Source organism: Eptesicus fuscus, chromosome 6 (genome assembly GCF_027574615.1).
Source record: "Eptesicus fuscus isolate TK198812 chromosome 6, DD_ASM_mEF_20220401, whole genome shotgun sequence".
Lineage (NCBI taxonomy): Eukaryota > Metazoa > Chordata > Mammalia > Chiroptera > Vespertilionidae > Eptesicus > Eptesicus fuscus.
In genome coordinates this window covers 28,045,206-28,065,402 of record NC_072478.1, presented here as the reverse complement: position 1 = coordinate 28,065,402, position 20,197 = coordinate 28,045,206, and the positions used below count along the sequence as shown (strand labels likewise).

The following is a 20,197-nucleotide window of genomic DNA, read 5'->3' as shown; positions in this document are numbered from 1 at the left end:
ACACTCGCTACAACGTGGATGGACCTTGAGCACAGGACGCTCAGTGAGAGAGCCAGACACCAAAGGCCACACTGTGATTCCACTGATGTGAAATGTGAACAGGCACTTCCACAGAGACAGGAAGTGGGTTAGAGTGTCAGGGGCTGGGAGAGGGAGAGGGGAGTGACTGCTGATGGACAGGGGTCTTCTTTTTGGGGGGATGGAATGTTCTGAAATGAGATGGTGATGATGGTTGCATAATTTCCAATATGCTACCACCAGTGATTTTATAAGGGGGAACTATACGCGTACGAGATTTCAAAACCCAGAGCCCCTCTCCCTTTGGAGGGGATTCGGGAATATGAGTGCAGAGGCCACATGGACTGAGTGGCTGTTGAACCTGCTTTCATCTCTGTCCTGATCAGTTCGCCCTGTGGCTGGCTCAGGTTCCCTCAGTGTCTGGCTGTTGAACCACTGACCCCCCTCTCCCTACCCCCCCCCCCCCCACTCAGTCCATGTGGAGACCTGTGTCTGCCATGTGATCACACGAGTGCAGACCTTGCCACTGAAGGACACCCGGAGTCCCTCCCCAGCCCCTGCACTTGGTGGTCTTCCCACCCAGGGCCAGGCCAGGCCCTACCGATTCTCTGTGGTTGCTATGAAAATCTTCACAGAGTCCTGCTTGTCGTCTTTCAGGCTGTGACCATGGCCATCTGTGCCCCCTGTTGCCACTGTCACCCACCCCAACTCTAGGCGCTGCTGGCCTGAGTCGGACTGGGGGATGGCAAGGAGGAGAGTTCTCCCCAGGGCCCTCTAAGTGGCCATGTTTGGTGACCCCAACCCAGAGATGGGGGCTGCAGCCCACAATTTTCCTCCCCAGTGAATGGGCCCTAGCTCAACCTTCTCCCTGGGGATATGGAGGAAGCAGCCAGCTCAGCTCTTTGATCAGGGCACTGGGGCCCAACAGGGGGCTGCACTTTGGAGGCCCTTGGCAACTTGGGGTTCCCTGCGTAGGCCACCCCACCCAGGGCCTCCAGAAACCTTGTAGTAGGACGTGGCCAAGGAGCCCGCTTAGCAGGTTCTTCCTGCCTGCCCCCACTGTCCCTCAGGCCCCTTTTTGGAGCCACTTGCCCTCACCTAGGGGCGCCAGGCCCTAGCACTGCCAGACACCTACCCCACCCTGGAGCCCAGAGGCAAGAGTCACTGTCCAGACCCCTCCCTTCCCCACTTCACCTCCCAGGCCTGGCAGGAAGGATGAGGCTAGCGTGGGGCCCTCTCTCTGGAACCCAAGCTAGGACCCCCAAGTGCTATAAACAAGGGACCCAACCCATGGGAAAGGAGCCCCTAAACCCTCCACTCCCACTCCCCAGGCTCCCCCCAAAACAAAACACAAAAGAACATCAAAATCAGGCAAATGAGGCAGCAGCGGTCGTAACAGGCTGCGTTTAGTGGTTTTTTTTTTTATGTACAAGAAAAATGATTTTTATGTCCGTGTTTTCATCTTTTGTCTTTTTGTTTTTGTTTTTATTACTTTTAAAGCTTCTCCCCCCCACCCCCCAAAAGTGCATTTTTACCATTTTTTTTTAAATCTCCCACATTTTATAAAGACTCTCAAATACAGTCTATGGAATGTCTGTGCTCTGTGCCCCCAGGGGCGCCACCGCCAACCCCCCATTCACCAGGCCTGGTCCCCCAAAGTCCAAGGCACCTCATGTCTGGGCCTGGGTGGGGTTGAGGGTACCTGGCACAGGACCCCTGGCCGTTGGCCTCCAGGCAGCCCTGGCCATAGAATGGGGGTCTCCCCAGCCCCCTCATCTCCTGGTCCTGCCCCCAACCCACCTCCATGTAAATTTATATATTTAGTGCGAGATAGTCTTAACTCTGAGGTTATGACTCCTGGGCGCCCAAGACCCAGGCCCTGACCCGTCGTGCACCGGCCAACACCACCATTCCAGGAAGGCTGCTTCCTCAGCTTAAATAACTTTTTAAAATAAAACTGCAAATATAAATATCTTTCTTTCTCAAAAAATAGGATTTTTGCTTTTTTTGTTGGTTTTTAAATTTTTTTTTCCTTTCAGTCTCTGTCTCACCTCCTACAATCCTGGCTGCCTGGATGGCCTCGGTTCTGGGGGCCCTGGCCCCTGCCTCGGTCCCACCATGTGCGACACAGCTGATGGGTCTCAGTAGTGCAGACTCCCCAGAAGACCCAGGTGGGAGCTGGGGGCCCCTCCCTTCCAACCTGAGAACCCCCCTCGGAAGGAAGCAGAGGGACAGCCCTGAATAAACAGGGTGACAAGAGATGGCCACATGGGGTCTCCTGGGTGGGCTGCCCAAGGGGGCAGACTTTGGTATGGCCCACTGGAGCCCGGCTGGGCAAGGCCCACACCCATGCCAGGCTGGGCCTGGTCCGGCACTTTACATTCACTGGTTTTTAATTTTTTTTTTGCCTTTTTTTTTTTTTTCTTTTAATCTCAAAAGGCAGGGTCGGGGTCAGGCTGGGGGACTAGGCAGGGAGCAGCAGCAAGAACATTTATCTCTCTCTCCCAGTCTGGCAGGCTGGAGACTGATCCAGGTGGGGGCTCAGGGCCCCCCATCCTGCCAGGCCCACTACTCCTGCCCCCGAGCTCCCCCCAACAGCCTCCATCAGAAGTCCCCAGCCTAGACCTCACTCTCGCACACATGCGCACACACACATCCACACAATTTCACCAAGATGATGGAAATAACAATTTCACTTTGTCTTTTTTTTTTTTTTGTACCAGGCAGTTAAAAAAAAAAACACCCCAAAGAAAGAAAACACCAAAGAAAACCCCAAACAACCAAACAAAAACACTTTTTTGCTGTGTCCTTTCCGACCAGTCAGCACGTTCCCCCTCAAATATTTGTTTCCTGAAACGCGAGAATTCAGCAGTATCTTTGGCAACACTTTATCACAACCTTAATTTAAAGAATAAAAATAAAATCGATCCACATCTATATACAGTATGTGATTGCGCGGAGTTAGGGGGCTGGGCCGGGTGGGTGGGGGTCCCGGCTCTGGGCCCATGCAGAGGCTGTGGCCCCCGGGACAGACTGGCGGGCAGCAGAATAGGGGTTAAGGCGGAGTGGGTGGGCAGGGCTGGTGAAAGCTGGGTGCAGAGCTAGGGGTAGGGGTTTAGTGCAATTCCCAAGGAGCTTTGTGTTAAAGTGTGCTTGGCGGGGTTCAGCCCATGCCCCCACCATAGTCCCAGAGGCCTCAATTCCCCAAGTCGTCACCCCACTGGCCAGGACGACGGCTATAATTTTTCAGTTGGTTTTATTGCAAGGAGGTGTGTGGGTAGGGGGAGAGGGCTATCCCCTCAGGGAGCCTCTCTGAAAGCTGGGAGGGGGGCGGGGGGAGTCCCTGGCCTGGGTGCTCAAGCGCTCTGCTTGGCCTCTACAGATGGTTCTCTGAATCTCGCCCTGTGATGCTGGGGTATGAACAAGGCCACCTGGCCCTGGGCTCCCCTGCCACCCCCCTCAGGAGGGGGGTTCCTGAGACATTTGGGGGGCTGGCGGAGGCTGGGAGGAGACGAAACATATCCTGTAGAAACAATGGTGAAAGTTGCTTTCTTAAAAAGCTTCCCTTTAAAAAAAGAAAATGAAAAAGGAGATAAGATGGGGTTTGTCACAGAGCAAAAGGGTACCAGGAGACGGGCCAGAGACTAGAGGGGGAAGCAGGGGCACCCCCTGACCTTGGGCATTGATGAGGAAGGATCTCAGCTCAGCAGGATGTCTATATACAGGGTCCCACACTAGGCGTTGCATATGCAAGAGGGGGTAAAGGTGCCCTGGCCTCTGGCCACTTGGTTTCCCTGCCCTGGCCCCCGTCCGTGGCCTGTGGCTCAGTCTACACCGAGCCTTTGGGGAGCCAGGTGCCAGCCCCCAGATGACAGTCAGTGCCTTTGAGTAAAAACAGGGGTGCTTTGGGGGGTGTAAGGCCCTGGAGGTGGGGCCCCCTGTCACCCACCTCAAAGGGGATGGCATATCCAAGATGGCAGCTCCTCAGTGGCCACAAGGAAAGGCGGGAAGCCAGGAAGTGGTGAGGATGGGGGAACAGTGAGGAGAGGGGGAAGTTGGGGGGAACTGGATTGCTCTGGCTGGTTGAAAGGCCAGCCCTCTCTTGGGCCCATCCCTGAGCTAGGGAGTCAGTAAGGAGGGTCCCCACAGACATGGGTGGCCATTGTATGGCTAGTGGGTAATGAGACATCTCTAAATCAGAACCAAAAAAGGGACAGAATGGGAGGGAGTGGGGGACATGGCAGAAATACAAAAACCCCAGTCCTGCCTGCCAGGCAAGCCCCCATGGTGAAGCAGATTCACTCAGAAGACCTTGACCTCACCCATGTCACCCATGGCCTTCCTGACTCCCTTCTCGCCTGGGGCACAGAATTGGATTCTACATCTGTGGTGGGTTTTTTTAATTATTTTGTACAAAAATAAATCAGCTTTTAGGAATTTCTGTTTACACTCTCGCTCTCTCTCTCTCTCTTTTTTTTTTGTCTTTTCAACTTTTCATAGAAGTTGGTTGCAACTTGTAAACATGTTTTTAAATTAAGATAAAGTATAGTACCCGTTCTGTTACAAAGTGCCAAGACTTCTATTTGTGGTTGGTTGTCATTTTTTTTTGTTTCCTTTCGTTTTGTAAAATCTTTTTATTGCTTTTGTGACATTGGAACTTCTGGACTCTTCTCTCCCCTCTTCCCTGCCACCGTAAGACCCTGGGTTCCCTCTGCCCTTGGCTGTCTCACCCCACACTGTTGTCTGCTCCTCTGAGGAAAAGTTATATCTTATATATCTCTCTCTATATATATATATAAATTTTGTTTTTAAGGAGGAAAAGAGGGGGAAACAATCTAAAAAGTGCTTTAAAAAATTGGGAGAGGGCTAAGTAAGGGGAGAGGTGGGGAGAGGGTGAAGACAAGTTTTGAATCTCCAAACTTTAAATGGGGGTCTGAATGACCTGGGACAGGGGACACAGACAGGGGTGATGGGGGCGCTCTGAGAGGTGGCCCCTGGGTGCCCCACTGGGTTTTAAGTGCCATCAAGGAAGGCAACAGAAGCCCCTGGGAGCCATCCTGGTGCCCCCTCTTCCCATCTTCTCCCCTTTCTCCACACCTGGAAATAAATAGGTTTGTGTCAAAGTGGCCAGAAGATACAGGGGACCACAGACAAGGATAGGAGGCAAGGAGGCTATGGGGGAGATCTAGGGGGAAGACCCCCACTTAATAAGTGCCCTGAGGAAGGAGGGTGGGGGTAGGTTCAGGGGCCATTTTAACGTCCGCTCACAGCAGACAGAAATCATTTAAGGTCTTGTCTGAAAGACTCATAGAAACCAGCAAGGGGAGAAAAACTAAAGCCCACCCCAGTCCTGCCGCAACCCCTCCCTCCACAACAGCCCTCATCCCTGCCCGGGACCTGGGGCCCTGCCCAGGTCTCGAATGGGATCCCAGACCCCATGCTGGGGGCGCCCATGGGGGGTGGGGGGGACTCAGAACCCGTGTCCCACAAACCCCAAACCAAGCCCCGAAACTCATCGACGGGGTGGAGAGAAAGGGGAGTTGGGGGTAGAGGGCAAGAGTCCCCATGGAGGGAGAGAACTTCATGAAAGAGAAAAATCTGAGAAAAGCACTATCCTAGATTCTGTGATGCTTCATATATATATATCTGTATATATATATATATATATATCGATATAGATATCTGTATATAGATAGATTTTTTTTGTGTTTTTTGGGGGGTGGTGGGTGATTTTCTCTCTCCCTCTCTCTCTCTCTCTCTCTCTGTCTCTCTCGGGTTTTTCTTCTCTTTTTGGTTTTCAGGCGAGTCCAGCCGCGAAGCTGCCGTCGGCAGGGTTCCCAGTGGCCCCATCACCACCCCCTCCACCAGCACCCGCTACATTCAACCTGCCCAAGCCATCAGGGCTGGCCTCCTCCTCGTCCTCGTCCTCGTCCTTAAAGTGCTTCTCCTGGCCATTGCGCCGGGCCTCAGGGGAGCCAGGTGGGGCGGAGGCGCTGGGCGGTGCAGTGGCCCCAGGGCCAGGGTCGGGTCCCCCGAGCCCCCCGCCCCGGACTCGGGGCTTGCGGCCACGGCGCGAGGGGACGCCGTTACAGCCGTCTTTCTTGAGGTGTCTGTGCAGGTGGTCGGAGCGGACGAAGGTCTTGCAGCAGCTGTCACACTGGTAGGGCCGCAGGCCGGTGTGCACACGCATGTGGTTTTTCAGGTCGTAGTTGTGGGCGAAGGCCGCCCCGCACTGCTGGCACAGGTACGGCTTCTCACCTGTGTGCTTCCTCATGTGCACTTTGAGCTTGTCCTGCCTGTGGAGGGGGCAAGGGTCAGCGGGTGCTGTGCTAGGCCCCCTTCCCGGACGACCCCCCAACTCATGCGGGCCGTGAGGCTGACACTATGACCGAAGCCGGGCTGTGGCTAGGGAGAGTCCTGGGTAAAATGGGACAAGGGGCCAGAGGCCTCTCAAAGGTCTGAAAAGGGCCTTGGACCCTGCTTGCTGTGCGGTCTTGGGCAAAAGCTGAACCTCTCTGAATCCCTCTTCTTATCCATAGGAGGACGACAACCGGCCTCCTGCTCTACCAAGTCTCCCAGGTGCCCTGCCCAGACCACTGCATGGGGCCAGGTCACAGAAGGGACAGCAGGGACTCAGATCGTGCTCGTAGAATACAGAGATTCCCCCGACTGAGGCTCAGAGAGGGGGAGTGACTTGCACCGAGTTGCACAGCGGGTCAGGGGCTGCGAGGTGGAGTCAGCTCCAGTTTCATCACCCCAGACCCTGGCCAGCGTAATTATAGCCCCGCCGCCACAGGCCCTGCTTACTCAACCCTCTACTGTGACTCAGAGGGGCCTCTGGGCTCCTGGGCCTGGAGGAAGGGGTGGGGGCTGGGGCCCCGGGTCAGGGACAGAGAGCAGCCAGGTGGGCGCATGGGGGAAACAGGTTTGGCCTGGTACCTCTATGCTTCGGTTTCCTTGACTGGCAAATGGGATCAGCCCTGGGCTGGGAATAGGATGGCCTAGAGAACTCCAGGTCAGACTGAAATAGGCTGAGGCCTGTGGTTGAGGTCATAGGTCAGCCTGGTCACCTCTGCAGACCCTGGCTTGCTGAGCCCTCACAAAGCTGTTCCTCTCAGGCATAGAGACCCTGAAGGGCAAGGCCCATAGCCATCTCCATGCCCCATCTGGAGGAGGATGGAGCCCCCAAAACTAAAAGAACCACAATCTCACCAAAGGGGTCAGCCAGGCCACCAATTACACTGCTTGCCTTCTGGTAGTTGTCCTTTGCCCCTGCCTGATATTCCTGGGCCCTGCACTCCAGGCCACACCCTCCTCTCCTGGCCTGCAGGAGAGGGGGCCAGGGGTCAGCCCCCAGGTCCTATCCCCAAGGGGCAGAGCTGGGAAGCTGGGACAATGCCTTCTTTCTTCAGTCTGGGTGGGTGTGGCTGGGGGAACCCCAGGGTGGGTGGGGGTAGGGGGTGGTGCTGAGTCACCCAGCCTGGCCAGGCCCCTGCACGTCAACCCCTCCACCCCCACTAGACTGGCCCACAAGGCCCAGTCAGCTACCTCTGGACTTTTAAGACCAAATCACAAATTTCCCCAGCCCGACCTCCAACTCCTGCCCAAGGACCAAGCCCAGTGGCTCCTGTGCCAATTTCCCTCCCCTGATTGCAGTGATCCTCCAAGCTGAACTGGTCTCAGAGTCTTTGCACTGGCTGTTCCCTCTGCCTGTCCCTTCCCCCGACTCCTCCCCTCACCTCCTTCAGGTCTCAGCTCTGTTTAAAGCAGCACCCACAGCTTTTCCTCCTCCCTTTGTTCTCTGCTCTCTTCACGTTCCACCAACTAGTGTTATCAGTTCTTTGATTTTTATCTCACGCATGCTTTGTCCACGGGGATTTTGGCCTATTTCTCCACTTCTGCATCCCCAGCGCCTAGAACAGGGCCTGGCACCCAGGTGCCCCATAAAAGGTGGCCGAATGAAGTAAGTTTCCAGACGCACAGGAGACTTGAAGTGACTCAAAACAACCGAGCTCCCTGCTCCCTACTAGGCTGTTGGCCTCTCCCAAAGCAAAAATTCTCCTCCGGTCCAAAGAACCACCTCTGGGAAAAAGAGCCAATCCTGGTGCCCTCCCTCCCGGCCTCCCAAAGCACCACCTGGCATGTTTTATATTCTATGCGGTCATATGGTTTAGTGCCTGCACCCAAAGGCTGCTCTGAAGGGACACACTGGGGGGAGGGCACCCCAAAATTAATAAGATGCTCCTGCTTATGTCCCTAGAGGCTGTGTGTGTGTGTGTGTGTGTGTGTGTGTGTGCGTGCGCGCACGTAGCTGCAGTTTGAGCAATGGACCCAGGAAGCCACCAACACCCTCCGCCCCCGCCAGTGGCGCTGGCTCACCTGGTGAATCGGACCTTGCAGATGTTGCATTCATAGGGCTTCTCACCGGTGTGGGTCCGGATGTGCCGCGGGAGCTTGCCAGCGCCCTGGATGACCTTCTCACAGATGGGGCACTTCTGGAAGGCCTTGGCCCGGATCTTCTTCTCCACCTTCTGCGACCAAGCCGGGTAGACGTCGCTGTCATGGGCACTGCTGAAATACTTCAGATAGTAGTCCACGACACCCTTGTCGTCTGCCCTCGACTCGTCGTCGCTGTCCCCAGCCGCTGCTGACCCGGCCCGGCCCACCGACGACATCATCTGTTGTAGCAGTGTGCTAGCCGCAAGCCCGTCCGCATCGGTCCCATCGCCGTCCTCACCCTCAGCTGTTCCCGACAGGAAGCCAGGAGAGTCCCCTGGCTCTGGGGCTACCTCTGACAGTGAGACCTCCTCCTCCCCACCCCGGCCATAGTGGCCATTCTGTGTGGCAGCTGGAGGGGCCACAGGGGGTGGAAAGAGGCCCCCAGCAGGGGTATCCTCATCCCGCTCTGGCCACAGACCGGGGTTGCTGTCGCCCTCGTCCCCATCCCCGGCTGGGGGCCGCTCAGCCGGGGGGCCAGGCCCGTAGAAGTCCAAGCCATTGCAGTCACCTGCAGCCACGGCAGCCACAGCGGCAGCCACAGCCTCCTTGGTGGCATCCAGGTCATCGTCAGATGCGCCAAAGGCTGACCATGGAAAGCTGGCGGCGGCAGCAGCTGCAGCAGCGGCCGCGGGGGGCAGGCTGTTCATGGGGTTACTCTGGAAGAACTCGAGGTACTCCTTGGCACGGAGGAGGTTTCGCTGATCAATTTGATCTACCAAGTCCAGCTGCCCAGCATCATTGCCCGCATCGGCTGACAGGATCTGCCTGTCAAGGAGGTCGGCACAGACGTGGCTCACGGCGGGTATTTCCAACAGGCGGGCAGCACTGAGGATGTCACTCACGTTGGCTGTGCTAACAGTCAGCGTGGCCGTATAGGCAAAGTCCATGAGAGCTGTGAGCGCCTCGGCACTGACGAAGTCAATCTCGTACACGTTCTGCTGATCTACCACAGCGCCTGATGTGAACAGCTTCTTGAAGTACTGGCTGCAGGCCGCCAGCACTGAGCGGTGCGTGGGAAACTCTCGGCCCTCCACCAGGATCACCACGTCACACAGCAGGCCTTGTGTCCGCTGCTCGTTGAGCCCACTCAGAATGTCACTGCTGTGGTCGGGGAACGGAATCCCAATGGGGCCGTCCACGCCGCCGGCCATCTTCCGCGCCGAGACCTACAGCACCAGAGAGGAAGGGGTGGTCGTGAAATGAGAGGGACCCACCAAGGCTTAAGACCCTCAGAGTAGGGCCCCACCCTCGGTTTCCCCAGATGTGCACCAGGTCAGTCCATGTCTGGTTCTGCAGAATGTGAGATTATGCTAGCAAAACTCACACTGGGTGCTTGAGAGATGAAGACTGGCATCCGCCCCTTCCCTAGAGGGCTCACAGGCATGCCAAAGGGCAATATGAGGTGATGCAGGAGCATACAGTAGGTGCTCGATAAATGCCTCAATACAAGTTGTTTCCTAATGAATCTGAGTGCAGGCTTCTACCCATACCCTCTCTAGGCGGCCACGGTGGTGACAGTCACAGGCTCCTTCTGTACGCTGTCACCCTTGAGCCCCTGAGTCCCACAGGGCAGCACCATCTCTACTGCAGAAGTGAGAAGACAGGGCTCAGGGGGAGGAGCCCGTGTGCCCAAGGCCCCATAGCTGTGCCCCAACCAATATCCAACCGGCTTGGCTGTGCATCCCCACCAGTCCCCTCGGCCTCTCTGACCCTCACTGCCTCATGGTGAGACCTAGTTCTCTTGGGGGCCTCTGAGCCAGTAGGAAGGGGTGAGGCCAAGACCTAGCTGGGGTCATTGAGGCCATGGGTTTGCCCTGGTGTGGGGTGGCAGTGACTCTGAAGGACAAACCCCTTTCTGCCCCATTGGAGCCCCCAGGACAGCTTGGCCCTGGCAGTGAGTAATGGGGAAACCAGGCCACCTGACGCTCCTTTTCCCTGCCACCCCAGCCAACCCCGTCAAGGAGGAGCAGGGGGCTAGGGCCTCCTGCCTGCCCAGCTCTCTCCAGCTTTCAGCCCCCCGTCTGCACTGTAAAGCCAGGACAAGGCCCTGCCACTTTCTGGGCCTCAATCTCCCCACCTGTCAAATGGGCAGAAGCCTTTGGAAGAGCAGGCCATTGAGAGAACTCTGTCTGTCTGTCCCACCCCTCTCCCCACCCCTCCTTTTTTCCGCCTTCCCTTGGGCTGTGACTCATCCACCCACTCGGGCGCTTGTGCAACCCTCTGGCTCCTGTCCCCACCCCTCCACCCTCTCCGGGGAGCCCCCGGCTGTCCCAAGCCACCCAACACAACCCACATTCCTCCAGGCCCAACCAGCCGGCTCTTGGGCCACAGCTCCTGGACAGCAGGGAGTGGGCTGAGCTGGGCCTTCCTCAGCCTCCTAAGGACCCCAGCCTCTCAGCCGAGTGGCCCAGCCCACTCTAACCCAGATCCCTCCGGCAGTGCTGTGAGTGGGATTCAGGTGGCTGGCCCAGCAAGGGAGCCCAGGGTTGGTCCGGCAGGGTACAAGGCCAGAATGGAACTGTCCCGACCCAGGGCTGCTCGGGGAGTGGGGTCCAGGCCTCAGAGCTGACAGAGGCCTTTGTGCAGTGCTCAGGCAGGCACTACGCTTCCCAGGACGTCTCTCTCCAAGGCCCGCCCTCTTTCTTGCAGACTGCACCAGCTGCTCCACTGGCCCCTCTGTTCTGCCAGCCCTGGGGGGAAGGGGGGTCGGCTCAGATGTGGCTGCTGAGAGCAGGAGGATGGAGGTCAACCCCATCTGAGGATCGATCGGCCATCAGAGGAGCCCCTGTGGTGGCTTCCACCCCCTTCCACCATCTGCTGTCTGGCCTCTGGGCTCCAGAGAGTAAATGGAATCAGACTAGCCTCAGCCCCTCCTTACTTTCGTCCCCATCCAGGCGACCAACAACCCAAGATGGCTACTCTAGCCCTGCTTGCCATTGTCCCCCAGGTGCCCCTAAGGTCCCCCTGGACCCTGAGGTATCTCCAGGGGCCTCAAGGTCACGACCTGAAATATGAAATAGTTCAGGTGACTCACCCCACCCTCCCTCAAGCACTGAGCACACCAGGCCAGGGGCTAGCACAGCCCTACTTTAAGTGTTAAGATACCCAGGCTCCCGCTTTGCCAGAAGCCACCCAGCTGGAAAGGTGCAAGCCTGGGCCTCAAACCTGCCCTGGGACACTGGTCTCCACTAGTGGGATGAAGCAGGCCATGTGCAAAGGGCCTAGAGCAGCGGCCGCCAACCGGTGGTCCGTGAGGTCCGAAAGGTTGGCGACCACTGGTTTAAGGAAACCTTTGGAACAGTGGCCGCCAACCGGTGGTCCATGAGGTCTGAAAGGTTGGCGACCACTGGCCTAGAGCAGTGGTCGGCAAACTGCGGCTCGCGAGCCACGTGCAGCTCGCGAGCCGCAGTTTGCCAACCACTGGCCTAGAGTATCCATATCCCTGTCCTCTCCCAGGTGGAGCCTCTATTTCCCCAGCTAATCATCAGAGACCCTCCCTGAAAGGGCAGGGCCTGGGGAAGTGTCAACCAAGGCAAGTCCCCGTGAGAGTAGCATGATCCCCCATTTTACAGATGAAAAAACCAAGGCCCAGAGACTTATAAAATCCTGCCAAGGGTGCCCAGCAAGGCTGATCCCTAGGTTCTGGGGTCCAGGAGCTGATAGAGGTCAGAGACTGGCCCCCGGCCTACCCAACAAGCCATTATCTCTTTCCTTGCCCTGGAAACTAAACTGGCTCTGCAGACACCTGACCCACATCCTCTCTCCAGGAACACATCTCACCTACCTACCATGCCCAGAGCCACGGCCCCATCTGGGTCTCTCAGGGTTCTCCCTCTAAGAAAGAGGTGGAAGAGCCTGTGAGATGGGAAAAGGAGGACAGCTGAGCCCTCTTGGTGGGTCAGGTGGGGCCTGGAAGGAAAACACCCACTGTGTGCCCTGGGATCGTCTCAACAGGAGAGCTTCACCTAGTAGGTACTCCAGAAGTGGGGGTTTCCTTGGTAGTGACAATCCAACAAAACTTCTCTCCTCCAGGAAAGTACCACCCCCATGACAGCCAGTGCTAGGGTCCCCAGAGCTCAGGATCACACCCACCTGGGTTGTCTTTCATCACAACTCCACCCCCCAGAGAGCCTGCCCTCCTGGGATTTCCGGGGCCTCTGTTGACTCCTCAAGCTAAGGGGCAGGCCTCAGCAGGCTCCTCCTAGGCTGGAAGTGGAGTGCCCTCCTCCCTCTGGGCCACTCCTAGGCCCCTATGCTGTGCCCTCCCTTGGGTGGCGCACAGTAGGAGCACAGCATTCAACAAGAAGAACCAAAGACAGCTATGGGCTGGAGAGAGCCCACACCCAGCCCCACCCACCCAGCTAACTGACACACCCAGGACCAGAGGACAGTGCTGCTTCCACCTCCCATCTAACTTAGGAGGCAGGACCTCCTCTGGAGAGCTTCATCTGTACCTGGGAACTTTCAGGAACTAACCAGCACCTTCATTTCATCCTCTCCACTATAAAGCCCTGGGTTTTACAGAGGAGAGGCTTGGAGAGATGACAAGATGAGCAGCCAGGTGGGGACTAAGACTCTGATCTGAACTGGCCTGAATTGCTGCCACTCAACAGCAGGGACACAGGGGTGAGGTTAAGAATGCCTTGACCTGGTCCCAGGAGCAGCAACTGTCACCCAGGAAGGACCCCAACATCATAGGAAGGGTGTCCTGGGCATGGGGGACAGCAGAGGAAAAAGACTGGAGGTGGGTGCTTAGGAGAGGGGACTTGGGGAAGGAGAGGCTGCATTAACAGGAAGCTTTCCAAGGTCAGGCAAAAGGTGAGGATTGGGGCTGGGCCTTCTCCTCCCACCCACACTCCTCAGGAAAAAGAGGGGATGGCCAGGAGGGGGGTAGGCAGGTAATCACCACCCAAGGCCTTCCTGGAGGAGTGTTTGGGACAGGGGCAGCTTCATTAGGGGGTCAAGACCCCTGCATTCCCCCACCCAGAGAATACAAAAAGAAACCAAAGAAACATTAAACACCTATTATGTGCCAGGCATGGCAGCCCAGATCCAAACCCCAACTCCTCCACTTCTAAGCTGGGTGACCTTGGGCAAGACCCTCTGTGCCTCAGTTTCCTCAGGGGTCATGACAGTGGCAAGAGGGCTGGGGGTGCTCTAGGTCCAGAGTCCCACTCTCATCCATTCAGCAAATATTGCCTGGGCCCTACTATGTGCCAGTGCAACCCCAACAAGGCTGTTCGCCTCCCCCATGAGGATGAGGGGCTTTTTGAACTTCATTTCTGAATGTTATTCCAGCCACCTCACCACCCACTCTGTGCCAAGGAAGTGGGTTATGGTGCCCAAGGAAGAAACCACGGGAGCAAAACCAGGCCCAGAGAGGGTGGGCGGCTGGTCCAAGGTCACAAAGCAAGCCTAGTGCCCAGGTTCAGCTGCCAGGCCCACGCCCGGCTGCCCCCTCCCCCTCCCAGGCACACAGCCTGTGTTGCAAGGTTGGTCCCGCCGGGTTACCCTGCCCTGACTTGGTGCCAATCCCCGCCTGGCCCAGTCCCTGGCTGGGGGTTTAATGGGACAGGAATTCAGCATCTCCACTGCGGGGGGGGACACCAAAGGCCCAGAGTGGCTGCTGGCTGCCCCCTGCCAGCCTGCCCCCTACCTCCTTGCCCTCACAGGCCTCCCTCTGGCCAGACACCAGCAAACAGGCCTTCGGCCATTTTATGTGTCCATTTATTGCCCTAAATGGGGAGGGGCTTCCTGCCCCAGCCTTAAAGGGCCAGAGGCAGGAAGGCTGCAGGCCCAGTGGGAAGTGTGTTTGTGTGGGGGTGATGGTGGGAGGATGAGGTCATGGGGATCCCATCTGACCCCCAACTCATGGGTGGGGCTCAGGCTCACCCTGTTCCCACGCTTTGAGTGCTGTAATGGACCAGGAAGTACAGCCCCAACACCAAGACTGGGTTCCAAGAGGAAGCCCCGGGAAGACAGCCATTCAGGGTGAGGTAGAAGGAAGCGGCTTCCCGTCACTGCAGTAAGCAAAGCCGGGCTTCGAAGAATCCCATCACTGTCTACCCTGCCTTGCTCAGGCTGCACCTGCTTACCCAAGATGCCTGTGAGAGGTCTGGGTGACCTCTAGGAGCTCTGCTCCTGTCTGCTTCCAGACCTCTCCTTCTCCCTCCCCCTGGCCTGCTTGTCACCTGGAGCACTGGCACAACCCCCACCCCATCCCCAGTTCCAGCAGGTGGAGGGCTCTGCATGGAAGCCCCAAAAGGGTGCTCAGTCTGTTGATGCCCTAGTGTCCTGTGCCCATAAGTCCAGCCAGTTCCCCCGCAAAAACACACATCCTGATGTGAGGTGGGACTAGGCCTTGTTTTCCAGTTAAACCAGAAAGGTGTGGGTGGGAAAGCTTCTACCAAGTGGCTGTCCACAGCCTGCTGGGAGGACAGATGGAGGGGCTGGTCCTTTGGCCACGCTCCTCAGAAGAGCCAGATTCTCCAGGTGGCACCAGCGCTTTGGTGCTCCAAGCTCGGGCCTCAGCCCTAAGGGCAGTCGAGGTCTGATCTCAATTATCTCAACATCCATTCTTACAGCTCTGGGAGGCAGGGTCACTACCCCACTTTACAGCAGGAAACTGAGGCTCCGAGAGAGAAAAGCTACTCGTCCAGGTACACAGCAGAGGTGGATTTGATCACCGGCCACCTGGCTCCATCTGGCCTAACTAGTCTTCCCAGGGCGCCTTCCCCTCCCCCACCAGACTGCCCCTAGGTACCAGCAGATGACTAAATCCCCCACCCTGGGGGCCTTGGGGCTGAGGGACAGCTTATTCTCACGCCCCCTCAGAGCTGCCTTACGATGGCCCAGAAAAGGAAAAGGCTTGCCAGAGGTCACACAGGGCACTTGGGGCAGGGCTGGAGTCCAGCCAACATCTGTGAACTCAGGGAAGGGCCCTGACCCCAAGGGGCATCAACACAGGCATGCAGGAGGGGCTCCCCCTAAGTCCTGACACTGCACAGCAGTCGCTCGACAAACATTCCTGAGGAATCACTGAGTATGTCCTCACAATGACACTGTTGGGCTGAAGGTAACCTCCTCATTGTACTGATGGGAAAACTGAAGGTGGCAGAGGGGAAGTGCCCTCCCTCAGTGGACCTCAGGTGGAGCCAAAGGCCAGGCTGGGATTGGACCACACTGGCCCCCACCCAAGCCTGTTCCTCTGGTCCCCACTGACCAGGGCTGTTGCCGGGTGGTTTATGGTCTCTCAGGTGCCTGGAATCAAGGTGACAGGTGAGGGGTGCCGAGTGCCTCAGACACCCAGCAGGCACACACTCCAGCAGAATCCCTGTTGTACCCTGAGCTGACCCAGGTGCCTCCTCCATGAGAGAAAACAGGTTGTCTACAGGCACCACTTGGGGGACCCTACAACAAGCCTATGTTACAGGCAGGGGGGACACAGGCTACGAGAGGCCAAGGGGCATGTCCAAGGTCACAGATCAAGTGCACTGGCACTGGAGACCCCAGCAGCTCCCCTCCTAGGGCTGGCCCTGCTTCAGAGGGGCTGGCCCTGAGTCCTGGCTCTTGTGAGGTGACCTCCTCAGGTGTAATGGGTCATAAAACAAAGAGCCCTGCCCGTCTCTGATGGCCAAGGTGCAGGACTGTGGCTTGGAGGGGGCAAGAAAGGGCCTTGCAGGCCTTAAAGGTGCCTGCCAGGGAAAGCTGGGAGACAGGGAACTGGGTCTCATGCTGTGTGACCTTGGGCAACTCAGGTTCTCTCTGAGCCTCATTATTCTCTTTGGGCAAAGGGTTTAATAAGCCCCGGGAAGACTCCATTTGGCCAACAGGTGCCTGCTGTCAACCTCCTGGCCCTCTGGAAGACAGGTGGGCAGATGCCCCTCAGCTGGGACGCAGGGAGGACTTTGGACAAGTCCTGAGCCGGAAGGCAGACCACAGGGGTCAGACCCAGCTTTGGCTGGGTGACCTTGGGCTGCTCTCTGCTTCCCCTGGGCCTCAGTCTCCCCTGCCCAACAAGGAACCCGCTCTGAGGTTGACTGTAAGCCCCTGAGTTCCCACACTCAGGTTTAGCACCCCCTCTGAGCCTTGGTTTCCTCAAATATCGATGGGGACTGCCAGCAGCCTGACCCAGCTGTTGGTCAGAAGGACCCAAGGAAAAGAAAGGAAGTAAAAAAACAAACACAGGACTTGCTACTGCCCTGGAACCTTCCCCACTGGACGAAGGCTGTGCTCTGTCTGCTGGGTCTCAGTCTCCCACACAGAGAAAAGGACGCATCCATTCCCTGCAGCCACCCCAGCAGCTTCTCAGAGGGCCTCTGCTGAGAGTTGTATGGCTCCCAGCACGCCAGGGTGCTGACTGGCCACCCGGCAGCCAATCAGAACTGAATAATAAATACCCCCCCAAAGTGACCCACGAATTAAAATTTCAGTGTCCCCGATGGCTCCTCTTTCTTCATTAGGCATGCGGATCCCAGGGCTTCGCTCTTCCAGCCACTGGCTCCTGCCCCCCCTTCTCCCCGAGGCTCTTGTCTCCACAGCGATGGCTGGCGGTAAACAGAGACCCGAGCCCAGCTGATAAGTGCCTGGCATGCTCTAGGGGCCCCACTGAGGGGTGGTCCTGGGGGAAAATGCCTGGGCCTGGAGCAGCAGGGCCCAGCCTGGACTCCCCAGACCTCTCCCAAGACCAGCTCTGCCAATAGGAAGTGATTGGCTGGTCCTGGGGAGGGCCCCCCCAGTGTGGGAGCGGCACACTCAGGGTTACGCCCTGGCCGTGTTGGGTGTGTGTGGGGGGGTGACATGGAATTCTAGCCGCCCTTTCCCTCTCAGGCCAACCCTGCTCCTGAAGGCAGCTGGCAGGGAGAGAGGAAGCAAACCAGGCCTGCCACCCATGGGTGAGCCAGGTGGGCACGCCCGGGGAAGGGGCACCAACACCTCTTACTTCCGCCACCTGGCTGGGGGAAGAGAGGAGTTGCCTGCCTCCCCCCCTGCCAATCTGCCAACTGCTGGCTGCATTCCCCAAATATTTAGTGAGTGCCCACTGGGTGCCCCGGCCGGGTTGGACAGTAATCTCTTGTTGCGGTCCACCAGGTTCCCCAGCCAGCGCGGGCAGTGTCTCCCATAACCCGCAAAGGCCTGAGCCTGAGGGGGGGGGAGGCACTCAGCTTCAGCGCTTGGCTCAGGCCCCTGCCTGGTTCCCAGGCCCCGCGCTGGAGGAGAGGGCCGGTTCCTAGCCTAGGGAGGGAGGTAGAGTGAGGGAGGGAGCCAGATCCCACCAAGTCCTCTGCCCGGGCTCAGGGTTCGCACGTGGTGGTGGCGTCAAAGGAAAGGAGGGGGGGGTCTGGGCCAGAGGAGACAGGGTCACGCGCTTTGGGGGCGCGGGCGGTGGAGAGGCGTGCTCGCTGCCCCCTCTCCCGGGGCCCTGGCCGGGGCCAGGGCCAGGCGGCGGCGCGGGCAGGGCGAGGGGCCAGGCCGGTCCCCCCACCCAGGGATGAGTCAGGCCCGGGCAGGGGCAGGAAGCGGCCCCCTCCCCCGCGCCGGCCGCAGCGCACGGCCCCCGCCCCGGCCTGCGGGCCCCCGCCGCACCGCCCGACCAGGGGGCTCCTACCTCCTTCCCGGGTCAGCGGCGAGGGGGCCCGGCCCCGGCGGCGGCGGCGGCGGTGGCGGCAGGGCAGGCTTCCTCCGAGGGGCCGGGAGACGGCAGTGAGCCTGGCTCCGCGCCACCCCCCGCCGCCGGCGGCCAATCCCCACCCGGACTGGGGGGAGGGCGATGCAAATTACCCCGGATCTGGGTCCGCCCGCCCGCCTTCCCCACGCCCGGGCCCGGCCTGCACTAGGCCGTGCATCCCCGGGCTCGCAGGAGAGGCGCGGCCGCTCCGGCCGCCGCCCTCCCCGGGGAGCACCGGGTGGGTGACACCCCCCCCCCGACCGGGGCAGGGGGCCGAGAAGAGGGGGGCTGGGGACGGTTACACAACCAGGCAGGGAGGGGCCCCGGGGCGGGAAGGGGGCCGGCCCGCGGGCCGCGCAGCCGGAAGCCGGGGACCGCCACCGGCCCCCGGCGAGGGGAGCCTAGCTTCAGGCCCCGCCCCCGAGCCTGCTGGGCCCGCCCCTGCGCCGCACCGCGCGATCGGCCCGCGGCCATTGGCTCGCCGGCCCGCCGCTCACCGCCCCTCCTCCGCACCGCCCCTACCCGCGTGCCGCGGCGGGCCACCGACGCGGCGCACCCTGGGACTTGTAGTCCAAGCCGCCTACCACCTGCCTTCCGCAAACGGCAGGAAGACTACGACGCCCAGAGGAGCCCGCGGGCGCGCCCGCCCACCCGGACACCCTACCCCTTCCCCCTCCTTTGCAAAGCCCCCCTCCCTGTTTTTCAGCCCCCTCCCCCCTATACCCCATGGAGCTCAATCCCGGCCAATTCCAACGTATACACGCAGCACCAAATTGGCCCCGGGAAGTGGGGAGAGCGCCCCCAGTACTCAACAGCAAACTTAGCACGCGATGCGGCCCCCTTCTTCCCACGCCGGCTCCCCCCACCCTCAGTGCAGCCCCGCTTCCCCTCCCCCGCTTTCCGCGCGCCTGGGAGCCCCGAAAAGCCATGCACCCGGGGGGTGGGGAGCAGGCAGTTGGCGCACAAGCCCATGCACTTCGCCCCCAATTCCACCTCCCAGGAGGCGCCCCCTCCCCGGGCTCGGGATCCAGAGCGCCTCCAGCCTCCCGGCAGCTGCAAACCACCCCCTCCTCTGAAACTTGCGGGACGTCCCTGGCTCCCCGGGTCTCCCCTTCCCGAGAGAGCACGGGTGGGCACAGAGCCCCCGGTTCGTCCTCGCCCTGCACCCTGTACTGGGGAACGCGCCGGGCGCTGACTTACCTCGCGGGGCCGGGCCGGGGCCGGGCTGGGCCGGGGCGCGCGGGGCCGGGGCCCGGAGTTGGGACTGGGCTCCTCAGCCGCTCGCCTCCGGGGTCTGCGTCTCGCTCTCCCCCTCGCTCGCCCTCCCCTTGTCTCTCCCTCGCTCCGGCGGCGGCGGCGGCGGCGTCACTGCCCCTACAGTAACTGTACAGTACAGCCAAAGCCCCGTATGATGCTCGCGACTCCCTTCCTGGTTTCTCCGAGGGCAAGAGGGGTCCTCCCTTGTCTTAAAGGTGCCGCAGCCGCCGGCCCCCCCCCCGCGCCCAGCCCGCCCCCCCCCCCCCCGGCCTCGGAGGCCAGAACAGGCTCGGCAGGTCCCCTCTTGCCACGTCTCTGCCCTCCCGTGGGGCTTCGCCCGCTGCGCCAGGGAGACCGAGCTGTTATTAGGTTTTGTCAAGTTGTGGGGGGGGGGGTCCAGCCCGCCCCCAGTGTGCCCCCCTTCCTCTGACCTCTCCGCCCCGCCGCGCGGCGCCGTGCCAGCTTGCCAGCTTATCTGGCCCCAGAGCTCCCCGGGGCGCGGGGGGAGCGGGCCCCCCGGGGTGGAGGGGGTGGGGGACGCCAGATAAACAGGCCCCCAGCCTCTGCGCAGGGGCGGGTGCGAGGGGGGGCGCGGGCTTTGCCCCCGATGCCTGGGGCGTGGCAGGATGGCAGCGGGGGCGGGGAGGGCTGTGCGCACTGCTAGGACCGACGCGGGCGTGGGTCGCGGCTGCCCCGGCAGCTGAGGGTAGTGAAGGGGGGGCGACGGGGTGGGAATCCTGGGCCGGCCGCCGGCCT

The 20,197-nt window shown here is 59.6% G+C and overlaps 1 protein-coding gene across 2 annotated transcripts; it reads right to left on the bottom strand.

Moving 5' to 3' along the window:
- Window positions 1–1,406: 1,406 nt before the first annotated feature.
- On the bottom strand, window positions 1,407–19,469 carry ZBTB7A (zinc finger and BTB domain containing 7A). Of its 2 annotated transcripts, none has more exons than XM_008150617.3 (3): window positions 19,385–19,469; window positions 8,398–9,683; window positions 1,407–6,314 (listed from the first exon to the last, which is right to left on the bottom strand). In XM_008150617.3, the coding sequence occupies exons 2-3, from the start codon at window positions 9,666–9,668 to the stop codon at window positions 5,816–5,818; spliced, it is 1,770 nt and encodes a 589-aa protein (XP_008148839.1). In that variant the 5' UTR covers window positions 9,669–9,683; window positions 19,385–19,469; the 3' UTR covers window positions 1,407–5,815. The 2 variants fall into 2 exon arrangements, with proteins under 2 accessions (XP_008148839.1, XP_054573482.1); XM_054717507.1 differs by lacking the exon at window positions 19,385–19,469 and adding an exon at window positions 18,125–18,391.
- Between the last annotated feature and the right edge of the window lie 728 nt (window positions 19,470–20,197).